This window comes from Saimiri boliviensis, chromosome 20, assembly GCF_048565385.1.
Source record: "Saimiri boliviensis isolate mSaiBol1 chromosome 20, mSaiBol1.pri, whole genome shotgun sequence".
In the NCBI taxonomy this organism is placed as follows: domain Eukaryota; kingdom Metazoa; phylum Chordata; class Mammalia; order Primates; family Cebidae; genus Saimiri; species Saimiri boliviensis.
In genome coordinates, this window is record NC_133468.1 from 22,287,948 (window position 1) to 22,310,695 (window position 22,748).

The 22,748-nt window shown below is 46.8% G+C and overlaps 1 protein-coding gene across 1 annotated transcript in view; it reads left to right on the forward strand.

Moving 5' to 3' along the window:
- Positions 1–22,748, forward strand: part of CCNJL (cyclin J like) — a 65,220-nt gene that overhangs the window by 24,254 nt on the left and 18,218 nt on the right. The window contains exon 3 of the mRNA XM_003934754.4: positions 12,231–12,444. Within this exon, the coding sequence (XP_003934803.1) occupies positions 12,231–12,444 (214 nt within the window). The remainder of the gene's footprint in view (positions 1–12,230; positions 12,445–22,748) is intronic.

Consider the following 22,748-nt stretch of genomic DNA (forward strand, 5'->3'; position numbering starts at 1 on the left):
GCTTCCATTTCTGCATAAACACTGACCCGCTTCCTCTATGGAAACCCCCTGTTGCTCTTGGGTAGACTGAGGCACATGTCACCCTAAAGCAAGGACAAAGCTTTCTCTTTCTTCTGATGGAATCCAACTCCCTCGGCTTCCTTCCTTCCTTCCTTCCTTCCTTCCTTCCTTCCTTCCTTCCTCCCTCCCTCCCTCCCTCCTTCCTTGCTTCCTTCCTTTCTTTTGAAGGAGTGTTTCTATGTTGCCCTAGCTGTTCTCATCAAGCAATCCTCCTGTCTCAGTCTCCCAAAGTGTTGGGATTACTGGTGTGAGTCATCTTACCTGGCCCCTGCCCCGTTTCTTGTGCCTCCTCGCTGGTCTTCATGAGTACTGGGAATTGCTCATTATGATTAAATAGTTTTATACAACATAACATCAGGAAGAAATCATTTTGTTTTCCCTCCTGTTCAAGTATTTGCCATTCCTGAAATTTGGAGGTAATTTTCAGGTGTTCCTTTTGTATCAGATATTGGGGTCACAGAACTGAACGAGACAAGCCCAGTCCCTGCCCTCATAGTGGTTACAGTCTAGCAGGCAGGAGGACAGTAAGAGCAAATGAATGAGTAGATTAAAAGTCCTAGGTGCCTGGGGAGGATATCACAGAAGCATAAACCTGAAACATCTTTTTCAGAAGTGACTTTTAGGCTGGGCGCGGTGACTCATGCCTGTAATCCCAACACTTGGGAGTCCAAGGTGGGAGGATCACTTGAGGTCAGGATTTCAAGACCAGCCTGGCCAACATGGTGAAACCCCATCTCTGCTAAAAATTACAAAAATTAGCTGGGTGTGGTGGCATGCGCCTATAATCCCAGCTACTCAGGAGGCTGAGGCAGGAGAATCACTTGAACCCAGGAAGTGGAGGTTGCAGCGAGCTGAGATCGTGCCACTGCTCTCCAGCCTGGGTGACAGAGTGAGACTCCATCTCAAAAAAAGAAGAAGAAGAAGAAGTGACTTTCAAGCTGAGATCTGAAGGAAGAGTGGATTAATAATTAGAAGTAAACCCTCAAGGCAGTTAGAAGAAAATAATGCAGTGCAGGACACTAAAGGTTAAACTGAGGACTTTACTTCCACCTGTAATATAAGAAACCAAGGTGTCTGGCGGAACTTTGCAGTACATGTCACCTTCTGACCCTTCTGAGGTTAGCCTCAAAATGCCTTCAGAGCCTGCGTGTGAAGAGCACGTGCTGAATTTTCCCCCCGCAATCCCCACTTTCCTGCAGCGGTGATAGTATGGGTCTCTTGGGGGCAGTCTCTGCCCTGCACATCTGGCTGTGGGCCCAGGGTCTAGAGTGACTGCATTGCACCTGGCCTCACCTGCACTTCCAGGCACATCTGAGCCCAGCACAGGTATGGGAAGTGTTTGCCACTCCACCAAGGTCAGCACCTGGGGAGGCAGGTTGGGAAGAGTAGCCAAGGACCAGGCACATGCCTGGAATCTTCGCAAACCTGTCCAGACAGCCCTGCTGCCTCTCTGTCTCTCTGTGTAGCTCGGTTTGGGGTTTTAGGTGGGCTGTGATTCATGAGTCCTTGGCCTTTCCCAGGGCACTTTCCCTCTCTGATAATCCTCTTTCTGCTTGAGAACTCCAAGGCAAAACTCTTGGGCAGCAAGGAGAGTGGTTTCTAAAGGAGCAACCACCTCCCTTTCCCCTACAATGGCTCCTCTGGTCTCAGAAATGCTGGCTAACACATCACAGTGGGGGTTTCCCACTTTGGGCGCGGGGGTGGGCAGTGACCCTTGCCATGGGTAACCTTAGGGAAGGAAGCCAGGGTAGGTAAGGGAACCCTGAGGGGAAGGGACAGCGTAGAGGGTCACAGACAGAGGGAAGGTTCCTCAAAGCACTTCATTTATTCAGATGTCCATTCACTCAGCCAGCAGCTACTCATTAGCCCTTACTGTGTGCCAGGGACAGAGGGTACGGCCAAGAGCAGGAGAGAAAAGCAGCTCCCTCCCTCACGGAGACCCCCTTCTCTAGGGGGTGGGAGGACGGTTCCTAAGCATGCTTCAGTGACTGCTGGTGGTGGCTGCTGGGTAGCAGGGAGGTCAGGGATGGCCTCTGAGGAACGGCCTGAACAGGGACCTGAAGGAAGAGAAACAGCCCACATGCTCAAAATCTGGTTTTGATGACGTCATGGCCCAGCCTTACGGTGAAAAACTAGACAGCCATTGCAAACATTGTTTTCCATGCTCTCTGAGGGGGAAGTGGGGAGCAGCTGTAGAATGTGATGACATTTTATGAGAGTTTGCACAGAGAAACCTCTGAAGAATCCAGGTAGAACCTAATAGTACTTCTCTCTGAATCCCTCTAAGTGAGGGATTATGAATGATGTTGGTTATTCTTTTCTACTTTTTAAGATTCATCAGTGAACATATAATGTATAATTCATGAAAAGGAAAATTCCTTCTGGAAGGGGCTTTGCATTGAAGGAAGATGAAGTGAGATACTTACAGGGTATGGGGTGTTATTATGACAGGGCTGATTTTGTTAAAGGGATGATGCGGGGTGGCCAGGAAATCCTTGGGGATACATTTTGAGCTGGGCCTTAATACAGTGGGTATCTAGTCTTTTTGTTTGTTCGTTTCCAAACTGAAAGCTTAGTAACTGAAGTAATTAAATGGTTATGCATTGAACATTTTTGAAAAATTCAGCCTGTTGAAAAGCATGGTTGTGAAAATCATGCAAGATCTCAGTGCCCACCCCAACCTCCCCTCTGTAGCCACTGTTAGTATTTTGATATAGGCTGGGCATGGTGGCTCACACCTGTAATCCCAGCACTTTGAGAGGCTGTTGCGGTTGGATCACCTGAGGTCAGGAGTTCGAGACCAGCCTGACCAATATGGTGAAACCTCGTCTCTACTAAAAATACAAAAATTAGCCAGGCATGGTGGAGCGCACCTGTAATCCCAGCTACCCGGGAGGCTAAGGCAGGAGAATTGCTTTATCCGGGGAGGTGGAGGTTGCAGTGATTGCGCCACTGCATTCCAGCCTGGGCAACAGAGCGAGACTCTGTCTCCAAAAAAAATTGATGTATATCTTCTAGGTTTTTTCCTAGCCCCTAGCTATTACGTTACAAATAATAATAATAATAATGATAATAATGAAGGACTGTGATAACAAAAGCAGGGGTTTTTGTAAGGTGGATTTCTTGTTCCCGGAATTCCCCTTGGCCATCTGTCCACATCTCTACCTGCTCACGCCTAGATACTCCTACAGCAGATGGGCTTCCCTGACTCAGGTGATCAAGGGCCAACATCTGGGGAGGGAGAGTAATCAAGAAGCCTCTGCCCTTCCCTCGTCTCCCACTTCAGCCCCCTTCTTCTCCAGCTTCCCCACAGGCTTGCTGCTGCCCACACTCATGCTGCCTATGGCCCTGCCAGGCACGCGGAGAGGAAGGTCACCCTGCCTGGCCGAGTTCCTGCCCGCCCAGCGTCTGGCTGATTGCTGAGTGCCTGCCAAGCGCCAGCCTAATCTGAGGAGAGCTTTAGAAGCCGCCCTAGGGCGGGCTGCTCTTTTGTTTCTGGAATCCAGGCCACTCAGCGGAGGGGCTGGCTTCCTGCACTTGGCTGCTGCAGCCTGCCTTCGATGAGCGGACTTCGGTCAAGAGTGCCTGGGGAGGAATGCAGACCCTTAGAGCAAAGCCCTTGTTAATGAATGCCCTCCCCGCACCCCGTAATTGGGTTAGCGAAGTGATCAGCTGGACTCTCAAACTGCACAGGAAAAGCATGCTGCAGCCCTACGTTGTTATTTATATGCCAAAGAATCTCCCTTTTCCCAGTGAGGGGAACAAGCTGATGCTCACAGCTGCTATTTCTACTTAGTTTGGGGGCTCTGCAGAGAACACACTGATAGACAGGTGTCCTTCCACGCAGCAGCACCTCAGCTCTAAGGTAGAAAGCCTCATTGCACGTTTCTCGAAGCAGGTTTCTTTGAAAGCCCAAAGCCTTTGACAGAGGTAGATCAACTCAACCCTGAGACTTGATTCCCCAGCTTGAGGGAAGAGGATGGGCCACTATGTTTGCTGAGCTGCTATTATCACCAAACACGCTATATTTATGGCAGTTGACCCCCATTTCTCAGATAAGGACACTGAGGGTCAATTCACATGCCCAGGGTTAGTAAAGAGTGGAACTGAGATTCCAACCCAGAACTGCCTGACCTCACGCTCTGTATGTACCAAGCTAATCATCCCCAGTGTGCGGGGGCGGGAGGTGAGGTGGTTGGTACAGGAAGTGACTCTGTATTCTTTTTTATTCAATACATATTTATTGAACACCTGCATCTGTGCCAGCTACATAAACAAGTAAATTTTTGGCCACAAACAGGAGATTACTAAAAGAGAGAATAAGGTGAACCTGATTTGGAATGATAGGTCAGAGAAGGCCTCTTAGGAAGTGACATTTAAATCAGTATTTGAGGAACTGGGGAGAGAGAGCATCCCAGGAAGCCGGTGTTCTAGCTTCAAAATCCTGTCCTCTTGAGACTAGCCCCTTCCAGCATGCTGTACCTTCTTGACATGTACTGCTGCACATTCCAGTTGTCCCTAACTTTTCCTTCCTTCCCTTCTTTCTTTCTCTCTCTTTTTTTCTTTCTTTGTTTTTCATATAGAGATGGGGTTTCACCATCTTGGCCAGGCTGGTCTTGAACTTCTGACCTCGTGATCCGCCCATCTTGGCCTCCCAAAGTGCTGGGGTTACAGGTGTGAGCCACTGTGCCCAGCCGGCCCTCCTTCCTTCCTTCCTTCCTCCCTCCCTCTACTTACTTTCTTTCTTTTTCTTTCTTTCCCTCTCTCCCTCCCTCCCTCTTTCCTTTCCTTTTCTTCCCTTTCCCTTTGCCTTTCCTCTCTTGTTTCTTTTCTTTTCTTTTTTCTTTCTTTGAGTCTGACTCTGTCACCCAGGCTAGATAGAGTACAGTGATACAGTTTCGGCTTACTGCAATCTCTGCCTCCTGGGTTCAGGCGCTTCTCATGCCTCAGCCTCCCAAGTAACTGATGCCACAGGTATGCACCCCCACACCCAGCTAATTTTGTATTTTTAGTAGAGACAAGAGTTTTGCCATGATGGCCAGGCTGCTCTTGAACTCCTGGCCTCAAGTGATCTGCCCGCCTTGGCCACCCACAGTGCTGGAATTACAGGCATGAGCCACTGCACCTGGTCCATAACATTTTTCTTTTATGCACTAAGGTCTGTCTTTGAGAATCTGCTCAAGGTAAAGGACTCTCTCCCTAGGAACATGTATAGGAAAGATGTTCTGTGTGTTGCGTTGAGCTCTCTTCTCTCACTTGGCTCAAAGGAAAATTTAGAAGGCTTGGCGAGTTGAATGCGGAGGGAAGTCAAGACGTTGCCTATTTGACTTGTGTTTTGGGGCTTTGGACTGCACTGATGAAGGCAGCGTGGCCTGGCCAAAGGTCACTTGGTTAAGGCTAATTTCCGGCAGCTGCAGCCTACCAGACATCAAGGATCTGTGGCTGTGGCTGCTTCTTGTCATGACCCTGAACTTAGAGCTGTTTGCTTAGAGGAAATACCCACGTAGCCTGCAAGCTTGTGAGGGCTGATGGAAGGTGGGAGCACTGTTGAGGGGAGCTGCAGAGCCCCACACTGGCTGCTGCTGCCAACTGCTCAGCCTTACCTTGGGAAGAAACTGGCCTAAAGCTCTCTGTGCAAGGCTGCTCGGACCGGGCAGATGCCTTGCTCTAATCCCTTCAGTTAATATTGCCCTCAGGGCAGGGCAAGGCAGTTTTCTTAACAGCACGAAAGGCCGGCCCCTGTCCGCATTTCCAGCCTGTGTCTAGGCACACTCTGCCTGGCTGGCTGTTACCCAGATAGGACATTTATGTGGCTTTGCAGCTCCTGTTTCTCCTAGTGAGATTCTTACCTTTCCTACATCTTCAACAGGTAAATTTAAAACTTGGCTCAATCTTCAACTTCAGTCTTCTTTGAAGTTCCCACGGACTTGCTTCTCTGTAGAGTCGGTCACGACTTCCCTCTGTAGGCCAGGACCTTCTGTATCCACCACTGCAACTCTTCCCTTTCTTTCTTTACTGCCTCTCCCTCCCTCCCACCCCTTCTTTCCTTCAACAGTTGGTTACTGGGCACCTAATCCTGTTCTCGTCACACTGGGGTGCTGAGGAAACAGTGATGTGTAAGGGAGACCCAGACCTGCCCTCAAGGAGTTTGAACTCCATGGTGGCCACATAAATTCATCGAACCATGGAGATGAAGAATACACAAGCACATCAGGTCTTTTCCTTAAAGAAGTTAAGCTGGGGCTAAAAGAGCTCCATGACTTATTTATTTATTTGGAGACGGAGTTGTGCTCTGTCATCCAAGCTGGAGTGCAGTGGTGCGATCTCAGCTCACTGCAGCCTCCACCTACCAGGTTCAAGTGAGTCTGCCTCAGCATTCTGAGTAGCTCAGATTACAGACGCGTGCCATCACGCCCAGCTAATTTTCATATTTTTAGTAGATATGGGAGTTTTACCATGTTACCCAGGCTGGTCTTGAACTCCTGACCTCAGGTAATCCACATGCCTCAGCCTCCCAAAGTACTGGGATTACAGGTGTGAGCCACCAATGCCCAGCCAAGCTCCATGACTTAAAAATTCTGGTAAACCCAAGCAATTTTTTAAAAATTTGAATAAAGGGATACTTTGAAAGGCTTCTAATTCAGATCTTTGCTAGTTAGATAAAGCTCAGGGACTCGGGGATGTTTAGAAATGGAATTTCTTCATACATAAACATAAGGGAGAAGAAATAATTTATTAGCTTTGAGCACCTTCCATGAGCAAAGCTCCAGGACTGCGAAAATAGCTGAGTCCTGACCTCTGGGTTCTCCAGAGGATCAAGCCAGAGGAGAAGGAATCAGTGTGAAATCTCAGCTCAAGCTTCCCTTGCAGGAGGCAGGCCTCCCTCCCTGCAGAGACTGTGGAGCCTCCCAGAGCATCTGTGGCTTTCCTTTGTAGTGTTTGTTCACCACAGTTCAGAATTCTGCAACTGTCTTGTTGCTGGATTACCACCTCTCTCCCTTGTTGGACCTTGGACTCCATGACTGTGTGGGTGATATGGCTGTCTTACTTTTTCTATAGCAGCTTTATTGAGATATAATAATTCACATATCATAAAATTCACTTTTTTTTTTAGACAGGGTCTGGCTCTGTCGTCCAGACTGGAGTGCAGCGACACAATCTCAAGTCACTGCAACGTCTGCCTCCTGTGCTCAAGTGATCCTCGCACCTCAGCCTCCCAAGTAGCTGGGACTACAGGCATGCACTACCACACCAGGCTAATTTTTTAATTTTTTGTAGAAACGGGATTTTGCCATGTTGCCCAGGCTAGTCTCAAACTCCTGAACTCAAGCAATCTACCCACCTTAGCCTCCCAAAGTACTGGGATTACAGATGTGAGCCACTGCACCCAGCCAAAATTTAGCTTTTTTAACGTGCAATTAAGCAGTCTAAGTGTCCGTGAACAGATGAATGGATAAAGAAAATGTGGTACGTATACACAGTGGAGTATTATTCAGCCATAAAAAAGAGCAAGATCCTGTCATTTGCAACATGGATGGAACTGGAGATCATTATGTTGAGTGAAATAATCCAGGCATAGAAAGACAAATTCAGTGTGTTCTCACTTATTTGTGGAATCTGAAAATCAAAACAGTTGAACTCCTGGACATAGAGAGTAGAAGGATGGTTCCCAGAGGCTGGGAAAGGTAGTAGGGATTGTGGGGGAGGTGGGGATGGTTAATGGGAGAAAAAAAAATAGAAAGAGTGAATAAGACATAAAAAAATAGAAAGAGTGAATAAGACATATTATTTTATCACACAACAGGGTGGCTATAATCAATAATAACTTAATCGTACGTTTCAAAATAACTAAAAGAGTGTAATTGGATTATTTGTAACACAAATGATAAATGCTTTCGGGAATGGATACCCCATTCTCCATGATGTGATTATTTCACATTACATGCCTGTATCAAAGTGTCTCATGTGCCCCACAAATCTATACTCCTGCTATGCACCCACAAAATTAATAAAAATGTGCAGTTTTGTTGTTTGTGTATTCACAGAGCTATACAACCATCACTGCTATCTAATGACAGTTTTATAACTCCAAAAAGAATCCCCATACCTATTAGCAGTTACTTCCCATTAACTGTTACCCCTAACCTCTGCCAGCCACTCATCTACTTTCTGTTTGTATGAATTTACCTATTCTGGGCATTTCATATAAATGGAATACATGGTCTTTTATGACCGGTTTTTTTCACTTAACATAATGTTTTCAAGATTCATCCCTATTATAACATGTATAATATTCTATTGTATGAGGCCGGGCATAGTGGCTAACACCTGTAATCCCAGCACTTTGGGAGGCCAAGGCAGGCAGATCACGAGGTCAGGAGTTCGAGACCAGTCTGGCCAACACAGTGAAACCCCATCTCTACTAAAAATACAAAAATTAGCCAGATGTGGTGCTGGGCACCTATAATCCCAGCTACTCAGGAGGCTGAGGCAGGGGAATTGCTTGAACCCGGGAGGCAGAGGTTGCAGTGAACCGAGATGGTGCCACTGCACTCCAGCCTGGGCAACAGAGCTAGATTCCACCTCAAAAAAAAAAAAAAATCTAAAAAAAAAAAAAATTCTATTTTATGGATATACTACATTTTGTTTATCCATTCATCACTTGATAAGCGTTTGAGTTGTTTCTACTTGGGAACTGTTACGAATAATGCTGGTGTGAGTATTCATATACAAGGTTTTTGCAGCCGTATGTTTTCATTTCTCTTAGGTATATACCAAAGACTGGAATGGCTGCGTCATGTGAGAACCCTAACATTTTGAGGAGTTGCCAGACTGTTTCCCATAGTGTCTGCACCATTTTACTTTGCCACCAGTAGTATATGAGGGTTCCAATTTGGCCCTATCCAGCACTTGTATATTTTCAGTTTTTTGTTTTGTTTTGTTTTGTTTTGTTTTGTTTTTGAGATGGAGTCTTGCTCTGTCACCAGGCTGGAGTGCAGTGGCACGATCTCAGCTCACTGCAACCTCCACCTCCTGGGTTCAAGCGATTCTCCTGCCTCAGTCTCCTGAGTAGCTGGGACTACAGGCGCCCGCCACCACACCTGGCTAATTTTTGTATTTTTAATAGAGATGAGGTTTCACCATGTTGGCCAGGATGGTCTCCATCTCCTGACCTCGTGATCTGCCCACTTCGGCCTCCCAAAGTGCTGGGATTACATGTGCGAGCCACTGCACCCGGCTCAGTTTTGTATTGATTTTTTTTTTTTTACAACAACCATTCTAATGAGTGTGAGGTAATATCTTATCGAGGTTTTAATTTGCATTTCCCTAATGATTAGTAATGTTGGACACTTTTTCATATGTTTGTTGGTCAGTTCATTGCTCATTTTTAAATTGGGTTGTTTGTCTTTTTATTTTTGAGCTGTAAGAATTCTTTATATGTTCTGGATACAGTCTTTTATTAACATAATGATTTTCAAATATTTTCCTCCATTTTGCAGGTTGTCTTTTTACTTTCTAGATGGTGTAATTAGAAGCACAAATGTTTTAAGTTTTGAAATTCAACTTAAGTATTTTTCCCTGGATTGCTTCTTCTTTTAGTGTCATATCTAAGAAACCATTGCTTAATCTAAGGTCATGAAGATGTCCTCCTGTTTTCTTCTGAGAGTTTTATAATTGAAGCCAGGCGTGGTGGCTCACACCCGTAATCTCAGCACTTTGGGAGGCTGAGGGGGGTAGATCACAAGGTCAAGAGATTGAGACCATCTTGGCCAACATGGTGAAACCCCGTCTCTACTAAAAATACAAAAATTAGCTGGGCATTGTGGTACCTGCCAGTAGTCTTAGCTACTCATAAGCCTGAGGCAGGAGAACCGCTTGAACCCGGGAGGCGGAGGTTGCAGTGAGCCAAGATCATGCTATTGCACTGCAGCTTGGGTGACGGAGCAAGACTCTGTCTCAGAAAAAAAAAAAAAAAAGAGTTTTATAATTGTAAGTCATATATTTAGGTCTGTGTCTAACTTATTCCATATTGTATCCCCAGTGCCTAGAATAACGGCTAGTGTAGAGAAGGTACTTGTACTTATTGAGTGAAATGAATAGATGAATGAATAGCTCTTGAAGGAATGAATGATTGAGCAGATATCTCTTTCTAGTCCTGGATCTGCTGCTGGTTAAGTAAGCCCCAGGGTTAAGCGAGAGGCATTAGGGCCAGGGCAATGGCTCACGCCTGTAACCCCAGCACTTTGGGAGACCGAGGTGGGTGGATCAAGAGGTCAGGAGTTCAGGACCAGCCTGGCCAAGATGGTGAAATCCCATCTCTACTAAAAATACAAAAATTAGCAAGTTGTGGTGGTGGGTGCCTGTAATTCCAGCTGCTCAAGAGGCTGAGGCAGAGAATTGCTTGAACCCAGGAGGCATTGTATAGAAGAAGGGCACCAATTTGTTTCAATTTCATCCCCCAGTGAGCCTGCCATTACTGAGTAGTCACATTCCTTTTCTGTTAACTTATTTCCTGTTTTCCTTCAATTTTAACTCTTTTTAGTTTCCTTCTTCGGCAAAATGTTGCAAAGACATTTTCTAAACAAGTAATGTCTAGGCTGAAAGTGGTGGCTCAGACCTGTAATCCCAGCCCTTTAGGAGGCCAAGGTGGGAGGGATCGCTTGAGGCCAGGGGTTCGAGAGCAGCCCAGGCAACACGATGACACCCCTGACTCTACAAAAAAAATAACAGAAACAACTAGCTGGGTGCTATGATGCACGCCAGTAGTCCTAGCTACTTGGGAAGCCAAGGTGGGAGGATTGCTTGAGCCCAGAAGTTCAAGGCTTCTGCTAGCTCCGATTGCTACGCTGCACTCTAGCCTGGGCAACAGGGGGAGACCCCTCTCTAAAAAAAAAAAAAAAAAAAAAAAAAAAATCTAAAAAAAAACACAAATAGTGTCTAATCTACTTTGATTAAATGGTAAATATGATAGATACTGCATATAAGCTCATTTTTATGTTGTAAAAATCTTTGTTGGTTTGATATTTCTTTTATTAGTTTTTCTTGAGTTCAGCAAATCAATTAAGGTAATGTGGCAATAAATAAATTGCAAAGTAGAAGTAAAACTCACCTAGCCGCCTCTCGGGGGTGTGGGAGTATCATGATGTCTGAACTTACCATTAGAAAAAAATGTATATGCATGTAGAAAGATAGAAGACAGGCTGGGTGGGGTGGCTCAAGCCTGTAATCCCAGCACTTTGGGAGGCTGAGGCGGGTGGATCACGAGGTCAAGAGATCGAGACCATCCTGGTCAACATGGTGAAATCCTGTCTCTACTAAAAATACAAAAAAATTAGCTGGGCATGGTGGCGTGTGCCTGTCATCCCAGCTACTCAGGAGGCTGAGGCAGGAGAATTGCCTGAACCCAGGAGGCGGAGGTTGCGGTGAGCCGAGATCGCGCCATTGCACTCCAGCCTGGGTAACAAGAGCGAAACTCCGTCTCAAAAAAAAAAAAAAAAAGAAAAGAAAAAAGAAAGAAGACAAATGTCAAAAATTAGGGAATTGAGGTAAAGTGTATTTGGGAGTTCCTTGTACTATTATTTCAACAACATTTTGAGGTTAATTTTTTTCAAAAACCCATCCCTCGTAATCCTGCCCTCAGAAAGAATTATCTGTGGATCCTGAGAGGTCACAGGTGTGGTAGGCATTTTGCATACATTTTAAACTTAGTTCTCAGCTCTTGAGGAGAAAACAAAGGTGATGGCAGATGAGCAGGGTCACACAAGTTGGCTGTATAGTGGAACCAGAATTTGGGAGTGTTAATTCAGATCAGACCCTGGGTGGATGCAGGGGAGCATTTGGACTTAGACCTCTGACCTCAAGGCCTTTATTCCTTTACGGCCTTGTGTATCTCAAATAGCAAACCTTTCCGCTGGGAAGGAATGACTGGCTTCCTCTCTCATCCTCTAAGCCTCCGATAGTTATTGAGCCTGAGCTTAGTGAAAGCAGATGGGAGATAGCCCAGGAGGGGCTGCCATCCTGGGACTTGCAGGAAAACTGATCAGGGTATGGAGGGAATCGTTGCCTCCCATTCAGTCAGCAGGCAGGCCTTGAGGTCCCATTTCCTGGAACCGCTGAGACTCTGGGGAGGCAGCCCTGACCGTCACCCTTCCGCCCTGCCTGTCCTCCAGGAACTGAAGCTGCCCTCCTTCCGAGCCCACTCCCCACTCCTGAAGAGCCGCCGCTTCTTCGTGGACATCCTGACCCTACTGAGCAGCCACTGCCAGCTCTGCCCTGCAGCCCGGCACCTGGCTGTCTACCTGCTGGACCACTTCATGGATCGCTACAATGTCACCACCTCCAAGCAGCTCTACAGTGTGGCCATCTCCTGCCTCCTACTTGCAAGTAAGCGAAAACCTATGTCTTCCTCCACACTTATGCGGTCTCCTCACGTCAGTGCGCCTGGCTGCTTCCAGATTACTTTACATCTCGACGATCTTTGCACATCTTCTGTGTTCATCCTTCACTGAGCGCTTTTTAGCATCAACATTTTTAGATGCAACATTTTTTTAGCATCTATAATGTACCAGACCAAGTAATAAGGATGTTAGCAGCTCGTCTCAATTAATCCACACAGTGGCCCTAGGAGACAGATACTCTCAGTGTACCTCACTTTACAGAGGCGTAGAGAGGTGAAGCAGCCGGTTTGGGGCTGCCCAGATAGTATATAGCAGACAAGATTTGATCCCAGAGCTGTGTGATGTCAGAGTCTGTGCCCTTAACCTCCTGTCTCCTGCTTTCAGTATGGGGGAGCTGAATGGACTAGGAGGGGAACCCTAGCTACCACTGTTCTTAGAGGCGTTTTGAAATGTGACAGCTTGATTTGGACCTAAGCAGGACCTATTTTGTGGTCACCAGGCCTGGGCACAGCCCTCTTGGGGTTTGCACCTTCCAAAGAGGCCTCACTAAAAACACAGCATAGCTTTGACCATCTGTCTGTCTGCCTTGGTAGGGATTACTGTATTAATTCGCTGCTACTTGGATGATCTTAAAACGCAGTTCTGCCATGTCACCCTGCCACTTAACATCACCCCATGGTTTACCGGCAGTCTTAGGATAAACGCCAACCCTTGAGTTCCTGCCTCTTTGACCTGTGCCTTTGTCCTCATCACTCCCTGGGTTCCAGCCACACTGGCCAGGCCCCCTGTTGTCACAGAGCTTTGCACCTGCTGTTTCCTCTACCTGGGTCACTTCTCGCTCCCTCCCGCTGCCCACCTGGTTCTGGTTAAACATCACTCAGGCTCTACACCCCTGTGAAAACCTTCCCTCACTGCCCTCAGCAGGTGAGGTTTCCCGAGTATACACACCCTCAGCGTGGTGTGCTTTGAATTAGCAACCACCACCCCCCATGGATAGCAGGTTTCAGGAATAGAAATGAGCTTAGCACATAATAAGACCTCAAAAACAATTTGTGGAATCAGTGAAACTAATGGAGCTAAGGGTTTCTTGAGAGCCAGGCCTCTACACTTCTCTAGGTTGCCCTTAATGCAGAGGAATGGAATGCCCCAGAGGCCTCAGGCTCAAAGTGGCCAGGTTCAATTTGGACATTTCTTTTGCATCTGGTATTGTATTCTTGACAGTCAGATTTTACATTCTCCTCTGAGACCTGTTTCTGTCCTATTTCATTACACATTTCACCTCCCAACGCTGCCATCCTTCATCCTGCTTGGTGCTGCAGGACTGTGGCACCCACTTACTTCTGTGGTGTTGTGTGCTTTTGGCAAGCTGCCATAAACCCTGTGGGCACAGTCACCCAGTTCCAGAAGCACAGATTTAAGAGTTTTCAGAATTCCATCTCATTTTCCACACTGGCACCTTCTGCCTGCATGTTCGTGATCCCAGTGGCTGCTTTGGGCTCACAGACCCACATTTGGTGGTTTTTCTCTACCTTGGGCTGACTGGATTCCCTTGTTACACATGGGAGCCAGTCTTGCCGGGTGTCCAGTCTGTCTCAGCATCCCAAATCAATATACAGCTCCCTTTCATCTGTGGGGCTTGGGAGACATCTCCATCAGTGGAGGGCATGCTGGGCCTTGTATTTCAAGCAGCACAGGAGAAATCCACGCCATGGCCATTGGCTGCTGCTGCTGTCTATGACCTGTGGGCTGCATCGAGGCCTGCTGAGGGCAGGGGACTTATATTTCCATGGGGCCATGGAAGCTCTCCCCGATTGTCTGTCTGGGGAGCTGGGACGTGAGGCACACACTGGAGACTCCGTTGTGCTGCTGCCGCCGTGGTGGAGGGAGGGGGCGTTTCAGACTGAGAGGCAGACGCCCCCACCCACATGTCTGAGGGCAGCACAGCCCCAGGGCAGCAGGAACGGATTTTTCAGGACACCTGCCATATGCTCCAGAGACCAGAGGGAAGAAAAGTTTCCATGACAGCCTGAAATCCTATTCTTCCCTCCTCCCCTCTCCCCAGGCCATTGTGGGCCACAGTGAGGGGGGTCACCTTGCCTCAGGAAGTTTGGAGATCTGCTAATTTGGTACCAAATTATTCTGAGATAAGAAGAGCTGGGGTTCTTGCCTCCCCCCGACTTGTCAGTCTTAGGTTTTTAAATCTGCTTTCAGATAGACAGGCCAGGCATGGTGGCTCACGTTTGTAAACCCAACACTTTGGGAGGTGGAGGCAGGTGGATCACCTGAGGTAGGAGTTCAAGATCAGCCTGGCCAAGATGATGAAACCCCATCTCTACTAAAAATACGAAAATTAACCGGGCATGGTGGTGGGTGCAGTAATCCCAGGTACTTGGGAGGCTGAGGCAGGAGAATTGCTTGAACCCAGGAGACAGAGGCTTCAGTGTGCTGAGACGGTGCCACTGCACTCCAGACTGTGCGACAAGAGCAAAACTTTGTCTCAAAAAAAAAAAAAAAAAAAAAAAAGGATAGGAAGCAGGGATGGGATCTTCTCATCTACCTACAGCCCTTTCTGCTCCATAAAGCAGGGCTCAGCCAAGAGCCCATGTCTGCAGGCCACAGGAGGAGGCAGAACAAGCATGAGCCTTCCGTCATTGCCCAGTGGACGCCTGGCAAAGACACCTTCTCTCTCTCAGAGTTCATTGTTCGCGTCTACTACCTTAACACAGGATAGAACTGATCTATAAATATAGTATAGCGATCACTCTGCTGTAAATGTAGTTGATCCACCCTCTTCTTTAATCTTTCATACGTACAGCACCCCTCCCGCAATGTCTTTTTGTTGTTCCTATTGTTTAATTAAAAGAATAATCTGACAGCATGGAAACCCCACGGCTTCCAGGTGAGTTGGCCTTGGCAGTGTCCTGGATCATCGGCATCGCAGCGGCTCTGGCTTCCTTCCTTACCGTTCTCTTTCTACATGCTGGACCCCATGCCAGGCACTTTATACACATCACATGGATCCTCACAACCAGCCTATGCGGTCACTGCCCCTTTTATAGGTTCAGAAAGGCCACGTAATTCACCCAACTTCTAGTATGGGGTTGTGTGCGTTTTTTTAATTGAGATAAAATACAACCAGATGCAGTGTCTTACGTCTGTAATCCCAGCACTGTGGGAGGCTGAGATGGACAGATCCCTTGAGGCCAGCAGTTTGAGACCAGCCTGGCCAATATGGAGAAACCCCGTCTCTACTAAAAAAAAAAAAAATACAAAAATTAGCTGGGTAAAAAAAAAAAATCTCTGCTCACTGCAACCTCCGCCTCCCGGGTTCAAACAATTCTTCTACTTCAGCCTCACAAGTAGCGGGGATTACAGGTATGCGCCACTACGCCCAGCTAATTTTGTATCCTTAGTAGAGATGGGATTTCACCATGTTAGCCAGGTTGGCCTCCAACTCCTGACCTCAGGTGATCCACCCGACTTGGCCCTGCAAAGTGCTGGGATCACAGAGGTGAACCACTGCGCCCAGCCTTCATTTCTTTTTATGACTGAATAATATTCCATTGTGTATCTCAAAGTGTGTTTATCCAGTCATCTGTTGATGGATGTTTAGGTTGTTTTTGCCTTTTAGTATTGTGAACAATGTTACAGTAAACATTCAAGTACCAGTTTTATTTGAACACTGGTTTCTTTTTTCTTTTTTTGAGATGAAGTCTTATTCTGTCGCCCAGGCTAGAGGGTAGTGGTGTGATCTGGGCTCACTGCAACCTCTGTCTCCCAGGTTCAAGTGATTCTCCTACCTCAGCCTCCTAAGTAGGTGAGATTACAGGCGCCTGCCACCCTGCCTGGCTAATTTTTATATTTTTAGTAGAGACAGGGTTTCACCATGTTGGCCAGGCTGGTCTCAAACTCCTGACCTTGTGATCTGCTCACCTCAGCCTCCCAAAGTGCTGGGTGTTGGTGGCTTGTGCCTGTAGTCCCAGCTACATGGGAGGCTGAGGCTGGAGAATTGCTTGAGCCCAGGAAGTGGAGGTTGCAGTGAGCTGAAATCACTCACGCCACTGCACGCCAGCCTGGGTGACAGAGGAAGACCCAATCTCACAAAAGGGGAAAAAAAGAGATAAAATTCATGCCACAACATAAAATTCAAGATTTTAACCATTTTAAAGTGTACAGTCAACTGGTATTTAGTACCTGCACACTCTGTCTACTTGCGAACATTTTTATCACCTTAAAAGGAACCTTTGTACCCATTAAGCAGTCACTTCCCTTTTCTTCCTACCCCCACCTCCGGCAGCCATGAATCTGCTTACTATCTGTATGGATGTGTCTGTTCTCGCTCTTGTATATAAAAGGGATCATACAATATGTGACCATTTATGTCTAGCATCGTTGACTTCATGCAAAATTTTGAAGCCTTGTCCATGTTGCAGCACATTATCAGTACTTCATTTCTTTTTCTTTTCTTTTTTTTTTTTTTTGAGACGGAGTTTCGCTCTTGTTACCCAGGCTGGAGTGCAATGGCGTGATCTCGGCTCACCGCAACCTCTGCCTCCTGGGCTCAGGCAATTCTCCTGCCTTAGCCTCCTGAGTAGCTGGGATTACAGGCACGCACCACCATGCCCAGCTAATTTTTTGTATTTTTAGTAGAGACGGGGTTTCACCATGTTGACCAGGATGGTCTCCATCTCTCGACCTTGTGATCCACCCGCCTCGGCCTCCCAAAGTGCTGGGATTACAGGCTTGAGCCACCGCGCCCGGCCTCTTTTTCTTTCTTTTTTTTTTTTTGAGATGGAGTTTTGCTCTTTTTTTTTTTTTTTTTTTTTAAAAATAGAGACAGCATTTCACCAAGGCCAGAATGGTTTCTATCTCCTGACCTCGTAACCTGCCCACCTTGGCCTCTCAAAGTGCTGGAATTATAGGCGTGAGCCACTGCGTCCGGCCTAGATGGAGTTTCACTCTTATCACCCAGGCTACAGTGCAGTGGCATGATCTCTGCTCACTGCAACCTCCACCTCCTGGGTTCAAACAGTTCTTCTGCTTCAGCCTCCCAAGTAGCTGGGATTACACGTATGTGCCACTACGTCCAGCTAATTTTGTATTCTTAGTAGAGACAGGGTTTCACCATGTTGGCCAGGTTGGTCTTGAACTCCTGACCTCAGATGATCCCCCCGACTTGGTCCTGCAAAGTGCTGGGATTACAGGCGTGAGCCACTGAGCCAAGCCTTCATTTCTTTTCATGACCGAATAATATTCCATTGTATATCCCAGAGTATGTTTATCCAGTCATCTGCTGATGGATGTTTAGGTTATTTTTCCTTTTAGTATTGTGAACAGTGCTGCAGTAAACATTCAGGTACCAGTTTTATTTGAACACTGGTTTCTGTTTTCTTTTTTTGAGATGAAGTCTTGTTCCGTCACCCAGGCTAGAGGGTAGTGATGTGATCTGGGCTCACTGCTACCTCTGTCTCCCAGGTTCAAGTAATTCTCCTGCTTCAGCCTCCTGAATAGGTGAGATTACAGGCGCCTGCCACCCTGCCTGGCTAATTTTTATATTTTTAGTAGAGACAGGGTTTCACCATGTTGGCCAGGCTGGTCTTAAACTCCTGACCTTGTGATCTGCTCTCCTTGGCCTCCCAAAGTGCTGGGATTACAGGTGTGAGCCACCGAGCCTGGCCTTGAACACTGGTTTCTATTTCTTTTGGGTATATGCCTAGGGGTCGGATTATGGGAAATGTAATTTTGTGTTGGACTTTTTGAGACACCTTGGAGTTTTGCTTTTGCATTGTGGTTGCTGCCAGATGACTGCAGTGTTGAGTCTTTGGTCCCAGGACATGGACCAGCCTGAGGAGGGAGAGAGGGTGGGGGAGAAAGCCAGGAGAGCAAGAGGTAACCTTTTGCTAGGGTAGCTACGCCTTAATTGTAAGACCTTACTATTTTGTACAAGAATTGTGAGCGCCGGGCGCGGTGGCTCAAGCCTGTAATCCCAGCACTTTGGGAGGCTGAGGCGGGTGGATCACGAGGTCAAGAGATCGAGACCATCCTGGTCAACATGGTGAAACCCCGTCTCTACTAAAAATACAAAAAATTAGCTGGGCATGGTGGCGCGTGCCTGTAATCCCAGCTACTCAGGAGGCTGAGGCAGGAGAATTGCCTGAACCCAGGAGGCGGAGGCTGCGGTGAGCCGAGATCGTGCCATTGCACTCCAGCCTGGGTAACAAGAGCGAAACTCCGTCTCAAAAAAAAAAAAAAAAAAAAAAAAAAAAAAAGAATTGTGAGATATGTTTTTAGTTTTCAAAACCTGAAAGAATTTAGCCAGGCCTGGTGGCATGTGCCTGTAGTCCCAGCTACTTGGGAGGCTGAGGTGGGAGGAACTCTTGAGCCCAGGGGGTAGAGGCTGAAGTGAGCTGAGATCTTGACACTACACTCCAGCCTGGGCAACAGAGCCAGACCCTATCTCAAAACAAACAAACACAAACAAACTGAAAGGTACAGAAGTACCTAGCACGAAAAGTTGGTTTCTTCCCTTTGCTCACAGTCTCACTCCCACAGTTCTGTGTGAATCCTTTCACACCTGGGCTGGGTGCAGTGGCTCATGCCTGTAATACCGGCACTTTGGGAGGCCGAGGCAGGTGGATCACTTGAGATCAGAGTTCGAGACCAGCCTGGCCAACATGGTGAAACCCCATCTCTACTAAAAATTCTAAAAATTAGCCAGGTGCAGTGGCACACACTTGTAATCCCAGCTACTCAGAAGGCTGAGGTGGAAGAATTGCTTGAACCCCAGAGGCAGAGGTTGCAGTGAGCCAAGATTGCACCACTGCACTCCAGCCTGGGTGACAGGGCAAGACTCTGTCTCAAAAAACAGCAAACAACACAAATCCTTCCAAACCTAGATGTGTTTTCATAATTGGGAAAATAAACTTATTTTCATTTGTGGGGGAAAATGAATCATAGAATCCACCTCTGTACACCACCCAGTGGACAAAACTGCCAGATTCCCTCTCTTTCTTCCTTTTCCATTCTTTTTTGTTTTTCCCTGTCTAATTGCAATTCCATTGTACTTTTCTTTGCAAACTTCTGTTTTCTTTCACTGTCACTTCCGGGCCCCAAGGTTTCTCGCTGCTGAGTGGTTTTCCTCTGTCCTCTGAGCGCCTCCTGCCCCTGGCCAACTGCCTGTCATCTGTGAAAAGCAGTGGAAGGTGAGGCTGATAGATCTGACTCTTAAAGTTCTGACTTTTGGTTTCTGTAGGTGGGGCCACGTCCTGTGCTGACCTTAGTGCTGACCCTGTCCTCTTCCCTAGGAGAAAGAAGTGAAAAGTGTCTGGCAGGAGGTGGTTGCAGGGCCTTTCTTTCAGGAGAGGGGAAACCCACCCCCCACCCCCCCTACCCCCGGCCCTGGTCCTCCTGCAGAGCAGGGTTCCTTAGCTCTGTGAGTGTATCATGCTGTGCTGAGCTTACCTGGGTAAAGGCCCATCCCTTTACTATAGATTTTTTTTTTTTTTTTTTTTTTTTGTAACAAGGGCTCACTCTGTCACCCAGGCTAGAGTGCAGTGGTGAGATCTCGGTTCACTGCAACCTCCACCTCCTGGGATCAAGTGATTCTCATGCTTCAGCCTCCCAAGTAGCTGGGATTACAGGTGAGTGCCACCACGCCCGGCTCATTTTTTCTATTTTTAGTAGAGATGGGGTTTCACTGTGTTGGCCAGGCTGGTCTCAAATGTCTGACCTCAAATGATCTGCCCACTTTGGTCTCCCAAAGTGCAGGAATTACAGGCATGAGCCACTGAGCCTGGCCCTTACTATAGATTTTTTAAATTACAAATATTATCCTCACTTGTAGAGTGAGATCCAAAGAATGAAATAAACATCCTTTTCCCATCCCACTCTCCAGAGGCAACACACAGTTTCTTATGTCTTCTTCCAAATTTGATCTGCTGTATTTTTCTGGAATTATTCTGTGCATATACAGACACACAGTTGATCCTCATTATTCACGGATTTTGTTCTTGTGAATTTGCCTACTTGCTAAAACTCTTTTGCAGGCCGGGCACAGTGGCTCATGCCTGTAATCCTAGCACTTTGGGAGGCCGAGGCAGATCTTCGGGATCACCTGAGGTCAGGAGTTCGAGACCAGCCTTGCCAACATGGGGAAACCCTGTCTCTACTAAAAATACAAAAAATTAGCCGGGTATGGCGGCATGTGCCTGTAGTGCCAGCTACTCAGGAAGCCAAGGCAGGAGAATTGCTTGAACCTGGAAGGCAGAGGTTGCAGTGAGCCGAGATAGCACCACTACACTCCAGCCTGGGTGACGGAGCGAGACTGTCTGGAAAAAAAAAAAAATGCTTTTGTAAACCCAGAATCAGTGGCAGCGCTTTTGTGGTGCTTCACGAACACACACAGAGCCGTGTGTCCCATATGGGTTGACCCACACTCATATTCCTAGCTGAAACCCAGCAAGAAGCTCTCTGCCTTCTTTCAGCAATCATGCTGTAAACAAGTGTCTTTTTGGTGGACTTAGTGCCACATTTTTCATATTTTTGTGCTTTTTGTTGGTGATTTTGGTGTAAACAAGTCTCTGACAACAGGGCTGAAGTGCCGTCTAGAGCTCCCAAGGTGAAGAAGGCTGTGATGTGCCTTGTAGAAAAAATGTCTGTGTTAGAGAAGCTTTGTTCAGGCAGACGTTATAATACTGTTGACCAGGAAGTCAATATTGGTTAATTGATATATGAAACAAATACACAACACAAGGTTATATGCTGATCAGTTGATGAAATGTGATCAGAGGCTTGCAGGAACCTAACCTTGTACCTTCCCCTAGGAGCAGTGGTTCAGTATTCACTAATTCAATGTTCACAATGGCTTTATAAAGCAAAACTGACATGAATAGCAAGAATTGGCCAGATACATTTACACAGGTGGGTTGCTACAAAGGTGCTTTCTTCATAGTATGTTAGGGAACCTCTTTTCCTGTCAGCTCCTGTGGATTTACTTAACTCTTTTTATTGACTGCAAAGTCCTCCGTTTTATAAACACTGCCATTTATGTAATGATTATTTTTGGACATTTAAGTTGCCATCTTTTTTTTTTTTCACTACTAGCAAAACATTTTTTACTTATAAAGGTCCTATTAAAAAACAAAAAAAGAAAAAAGATATTTTTTCAGGCAGAAGAATATGACAATGACTGGTTTTTTCCCTATATCTTTGCACACTTACATGAGTCTGTAAGATAAATTCCCAGAGGCAGAATTGTTTTGGTCAAAGGCTAGGTGCACTGAAGATTTGGTAAGGAGTGCCACATTGCCTTATGGAAATTTTAACTCAACCAACAGCTGATGAGATCCATTTTTCTCTAAATTTAACTTTATTTGTGGGAGCCTTTGGAACTGTTAGCATTGGTGGTGTGGTGAGCACAGCTGCCTTCCAGAAAAACATCTATTTGACTTATTCTCTACCTAATCAATAAACATAAAGAACAAGTAGTGTCTCTTCTGCGTCCCGGCCCCTCACCCGTGTCCACTTGGGGCTTCCTTTCTGTGCTCCCAGCCACGAGTGCCTTTGCCCTGCGTTTCTGCCTTGCCCTGTCCAGAAAGCACAGACAAGGAATCCTTTCCAGACCGATTGCTTTTAGTGCTTGGGCAGATACCACTAAAAGCTATTGCCTGCATCGGTGCTTTAGGAGATTCTAGGAGAGGCCTGTCTTCCTCCCAGTAAACCAGCGTCACTCCCCCTGCATCCTCCGTCCCCCACTCACCCCTGCTTTGATTATTTGGCAGCTGTTGCTTCTGAAAAGCAACTTCTTTGACAACTAGGTAGGGGATGGAATGGGGTCTCCCATTGGAGAGTTCAGAAACTTGAAAGTAGTCTTAATCCTTTCTGGTCGACACGGATGAACGAATATTCTGCTTCCTGCTGCAAATGGGACAGTATTTCCAGGTGGTCTTTTTCACGGCTGTATTTCTGGCAAAGCATGAGATTTATTGATAGAGTTAAACCTAAATCTGCAAGGAAACGTGGCAGCCCCCTTGCAGGAGATAATTTAATAGCTCCCTGCATCTCATGCAAGAGTGGCCAGGAGGAAATTCCATTTCCTCCCTGCCACAGAGAGCATTGGAAGTGCTTGAGCCTTTCGATGTTTGAACATTTCAGGAATCAGAATAGGTCTTACATTTGATGTGTGCAATTAAAGTGACTGTTGGCTATCTTTCTTCCAAAACAGTGCTATGACAGCAGTGGTGCATCTCTAATCAGTGCTGTTTGGGTGGTGGCCACCCGGCACGGGGCAAC